Source organism: Lolium rigidum, chromosome 2 (genome assembly GCF_022539505.1).
Source record: "Lolium rigidum isolate FL_2022 chromosome 2, APGP_CSIRO_Lrig_0.1, whole genome shotgun sequence".
NCBI lineage: Eukaryota > Viridiplantae > Streptophyta > Magnoliopsida > Poales > Poaceae > Lolium > Lolium rigidum.
The window spans coordinates 183,500,658-183,505,929 of NC_061509.1; the positions used below are offsets into that span (position 1 = coordinate 183,500,658).

The 5,272-nt window shown below is 51.6% G+C and overlaps 1 protein-coding gene across 1 annotated transcript; it reads right to left on the minus strand.

Annotated features, from left to right (window-relative positions):
• Nucleotides 1-872: 872 nt before the first annotated feature.
• LOC124690366 (putative cyclin-dependent kinase F-2) lies at nt 873-1,883 on the minus strand. Its single transcript, XM_047223756.1, has one exon. The coding sequence runs from the start codon at nt 1,881-1,883 to the stop codon at nt 873-875; it is 1,011 nt and encodes a 336-aa protein (XP_047079712.1).
• Nucleotides 1,884-5,272: the final 3,389 nt, after the last annotated feature.

Consider the following 5,272-nt stretch of genomic DNA (forward strand, 5'->3'; position numbering starts at 1 on the left):
CGGTTTGAACCATGCATTTTAGAGATTAAATTTAAAATTTTATGTTGTACTTTGAATCAGATCTCAGAATTCTATTTGAACCACATTGAAAAATGAGGCCAACTAGGACTAGCCTTGTTCGCATATCTTCACTTCTACCAACCCCAGCTTCTCGATATAATATACGTTTATATTTTGACATTTTGCAACAATCATACTAACTTGAATAGAAGACATATCAATTGTTTGTGACAAAATTGTTCATCGATGCTAGAAATCAAAATAAATAAAACTCAAAACTCCTTTTAATAAATAAAACTGCATGTGACTGATGTGTCGCACTCTTGAAGCAGCGTGACATATTACTTGTGTTACCACATCGATTGAATGTACTACCCATGTAGAATGTAAGCGAATTTCGTTCTGTGCAATGATTATATAGTTACATTCGGTTGTGTATGAACTTTGCACTGGTCAGCACTCAGATTTCACGACCATTTGAGATGATAATGAAAATGAGTTCCAAAGAAGTTAGGGTTTCCGTAGCAGCATGAGGACTTCGCCAGTTGCAATAAAAGAAACAATCTGGCCTCCTTCAGGCTGGTCATAGTTGTAATAAAAGTTTTTGCTAGTAGAATTCTGCTACTACTTCTTTGAAAAAGTATGGTCGGCTACTGAAAATTACTAGTATTATTTTGTCAACTCCTCGCTGATGAAACGCATGCAATCAGAAACACGGCATATCATGGGAAACAACATACTGATTCATTCATTACATTCATGTACTACAACATTTACAAATCTGATTTAGTCAAATCAGATCCTAAAACACAATTGTGCACTTTACTACAGGCAGGCAGGCAGCAATACATTGTGCACTATTAACCAGTCGATCATCTCCTTGTAATGGTAGAGGTGGCCTCCTTGAACCACCGATGCTGGAGCGCTTGAGCCGCCGTGAGCCTCTTGTCCGGGTTGCATCGCAGAAGGCCGCTCAAGACCTCGAAACCGGCATCCGAGAGCGCCGGCGATCCTCTGATCCTCATGCCCTCCGCTGGAGGGGGGAACTTGATGCGTAGAAAGCTTTCTGGTTGGCTTCCGCCGGGCAGCCGCCGGCCTTCGTAACCTGACCACTCCTTGATGTCTGCCGTGCCAAGAAGGTCTAACATCTCGCTGAGGTGGTCGGCGTCCAAGCTACCATGGAACGGGTGCTTCCCAGCAAGGAGCTCGGCCATCATAACGCCGAGAGCCCAGGAGTCGACCCGCTCGTCGTAGTCCGTGGCCCCGAGGATGATCTCCGGCGCGCGGTATCCTGGTGTCCCGACGGGGTTGGAGTAGGGCGGGCCGTCGGCCATGCTGCACGACAGCCCTAGATCGCATATCTTGAGGCTTCCGCGGGCGTCGACGAGCACGTTCTCCGGCTTGAGGTCCCGGTGCATGAGCCCGAGGCGGTTCATCCGCCTTACGCCGGCGAGGAGCTGCCTCATGAACAGGCGGACCTCCAGCTCCGTGTGTCTCCTCCTGAAGCGATCATGCTTGATGACGTGCTTGAGTGTTGGTCCCACGAACTCCATGGCGAGGAAGGCCTCACCGCCGAGGAGGCCGGAGGCGCGCGGCTGCACGATGGACGGGTGGCCGCTGCACTTCTCGAGGGCGCTGACCTCGCTAGCGAAGGCGGAGAAGTAGTGGCCGGTCGAGGAGTTCGCGCGGAGAGATTTGATGGCCACGATCTCGCCCGTGCGGCGGTCCCGCGCCCGGTAGACGACCCCGAACGTTCCGGCGCCGAGCAGCTCGAGCTGATGGAAGCGGCTTCGTGCGACGGAGTTCTTGCTCAGCTCTGGTGTGGCGGTGGCGACGTCGTCGTCTAGGGCAGGCGAGCATGGCGGTGCCGAAGACCATCCCATCTTCTTTCTTCTTTTTGCTACTCCAGGTAGGAGTGCGTATGATTGATCAAGGAGGTTTAGGCTTGGCTTTTATAACTAGTTGCCGACTATAACAGTCCCTTACAGGCTGCTACTCCTAGATTGCCAAATTCCGTGTCCGATTACAACTAGGGACTAGGACTGCGTACCATTGGATGAAAGTCAAGGTTGCGTGGTTTTTTTTTTTCAATTTTTCCAGAATTTTAGAAACGAATTTGAGATATTAAGGTAAGATATTACTAGTACTGTAGTAGATTAAAATGAGTTGTCCCTCCGTAGACAGTAGACTACCTCACACACGACAAATCATATACGTGTAGCACTGCTCTTTGCTTAGTTTCAAAGCGGGCACACGTTTTGCCACATGCAAGTCCGAACCGGATTCAAGTTGTATTCAACACGGACGACGCACACACATATATACGTCTTGGAGGTGGAAAGATGTAAGTCCGAATTGAATTCATGTACGTCTTTGACAAGGAGTCTGCCGACGGTAACCCTAGCCGTCTCCAGTTCATCCTCCTCTATAGATCGGTTCCGCTTCGCCGGCGTCGGGAGGAGTGGGGACCCCATCTATGCGTGGAGTTTCCAATTAAAGTATTGTTTTCATTAGATTATGTTAAGATTTTGGTGGCCGTCTTCTTGTTGGTTTCGCCTCAATGGAGATATCATCGTCTGCAATAAGTGATCTTCGGCCTTTCGTTCGGTGACGAGATCTTCTTCTCGGCGTCAATGGTGGTGTTAAACGATTACAATTTTCTAGGTATGAGCCTTCAGATCTTACTTCGCCTCAATCTTGGATCTTTTGCCGTTGTTGCCGCAAGAAGTATTATCCTCGCAGTTTTTGTCACGGCTGCTACGTCCTCGACAATGGTGATTCATACTCTCGGCTCTCCATCGACGATGACAAAGCTAGTCGGTTGTTATTCCCTAACATACTGGTGTTGGTACTCTTACCGATGTTGAATGACTGCTTTAATGGTTGTGTGCGTGCACGCAACCTTGGCATTGTGAATCAAAAAATAATGGGAGAACTTTCATCGGTATTTACAGATCTATGGTTTGTTATCTATCTTTAGCTGCCTTCAGAAGAGTACAAGATTGTGTTCTGGAAGAAGAAAGAATTTGAAGACCTCGAAAATTTGTTACCATCTTTTAGACTTTATTTTGTAATCGTTAGAGTTCATGTATCTCTACAATGTACTATTTATTAATATATATGAATATATGTGGTATTGATTGTCAAACAAAAAAGAGTCTGTCGACGGTGAAGCGTTTTTTTAACAGTAGGCTAGTTGGTGCTTCACACGCCATGGTACGTGTGTCCGAATTGAACAAACTCTGGATTAGTAGCTTTTAAGGGCGCTAATGTAAACGCTTGATCTGAAAAAAGTTGATCTCCAATATGAGGCGTTTATTTTTCTCTAACTAACACGAGACGAAGTCTAAATTTGATGAAGCGCCAGGCGCAACCTTTCGCGTCGCCTCTCCTGGACAAGCGCCCATCGCCAGGATCATGCATAACAACTGCCGATTGGCCAGGAGAAAAATCCTGACGCCCGTCACCAAGCGTGTGCGTTGTACATGCTCTAACGAGAGCAAGAGACGGTGCTTCAGTTGGCGTTGCATAATGGGTTGAGGTTTTGAGCGTCATAGTCTGTCGTTGCAGTGCTCAAATAGTACGCCAGACGAGGCCTCCACAAAGTTAAAATCTTAGACATTTAGCACTAACCCCTTGCTAACTTTTGCTTCTCTGTTTTGGTCAAGCCTTTTCTTCTACCTCGACTGAACTGGAGTGAATAGCATAAAACCACCACATTGATGGCCAAATTTATCGTATACTACCAGTTTACGTTTGCAGGTCAAAAAAACCACCACATTTTGCTCGGTTTTTTGCGGAATGCCCTAAACCCGAATTGATCCGAAATTGACACAGTTTGTACCAGTGGGGTCTGCTGTAAGTGATGATGTGGCAGGAATCTGTGAGATGGAGAGGGACCCATCTAATAGTTCAATTAAAAAAAATCCAAAAAAACTGTTGAAAAATCTCCGCTCGCTCGCCCACCCGCTCGTGGCCGTCGGCTGCCCGCCCCCGGCAGCGCCCGCGCCGCCGTGCTTGACCACCGCCGCCGCCCCCTGCAGCGCCCGCGCCGGAGTCCCCTGTAGCGCCCGCCGTCGCCCCGCGGCGGCCGCGCCGCCATGCCCGAGCGGCGCCGCCGGCCCTCGCTCCGCGGCCGTGCGCCGCCGCCTGCTCCGCTCGCGCTGCCGGCCCTCGCTCCGTAGTCGTGCGCCGCCGGCCCCGCTCCGCAGCCGTGCGCCGCCGCCTGCTCCGCTCGCGCTGCCGGCCCCTGCTCCGTAGTCGTGCGCCGCCGGCCCTCGCTCCGCCGGCCGAGCGCCGCCGCCGCTCCGCTCGCGCTGCCGGCCCTGCTCCGTAGTCGTGCGCCGCCGGCCCACGCTACGCAGCCGAGCGCCGCCGGCCCTGCTCCGCAGCTGTGCGCCGCCTACCCCTGCTCCGCAGCCGAGCGCCGCCGGCCCTGCTCCGCAGCCGTGCGCCGCCTGCCCCTGCTCCGCAGCCGAGCGCCGTCGGCCCTGCTCCGCTCGCACCGCCCCACCGCTACGCTGCTGCTCGCGGCCGAAGGCCAGCCCCCTACCTCCACGCCTCCCCTCTCCACGGGCCATGGCACGCCGGCGGGAATGGGGCGGGGGGCCGAGCCGGCGGTGAGCTGAGGCGGACTGGACGGAGAAGCGCGCAGCGGCGGGCTGGCCGGAGATGCGCGCGACGGCAGCCTGGCCGGAGATGCGCGCGGTCGGGATTGGGAAGCAGATGATCTCTCCTTTTTTTATTTTCCATACTTTAATTTTTTTTAATGTTGCCTGACAGGTGGGACCAAGGTCCACATCAGCAGGTTCACTAACTGTGATGCCACCTCAGCCTTGACTAGTCAAATTCCCTATCAATTCGCGTTCAATTCGGGTTTAGGGCATTCCGCAAAAAACCGAGCAAAATGTGGTGGTTTTTTGTCCCGCAAACGTAAACTGGTAGTATACGGTAAATTTGACCATCAATGTGGTGGTTTTATGCTATTCATTCACTGAACTGAGACGCGAACAGCATCGCAAGAAACCATCATGTAGCTTGGCGGTACCAGACGTTTGGTCTCGTCTGAAGCGCAAGACTGTAAAACATGCCTAAAGGTTTGACAAGCGGTAACAAAAAAACTTTGTGAGATGTAGATTGACGGGGCCAGACGTTTTACATGGACAGCATGTTCAACCCGATAAACCACGGTCGCCGAGCAGATAGTCTTGTACTATAGCTTTGGACCTCCACAGCCACGCCTGTGCCGGGAGTGTAGTTTCAACCAACGAGC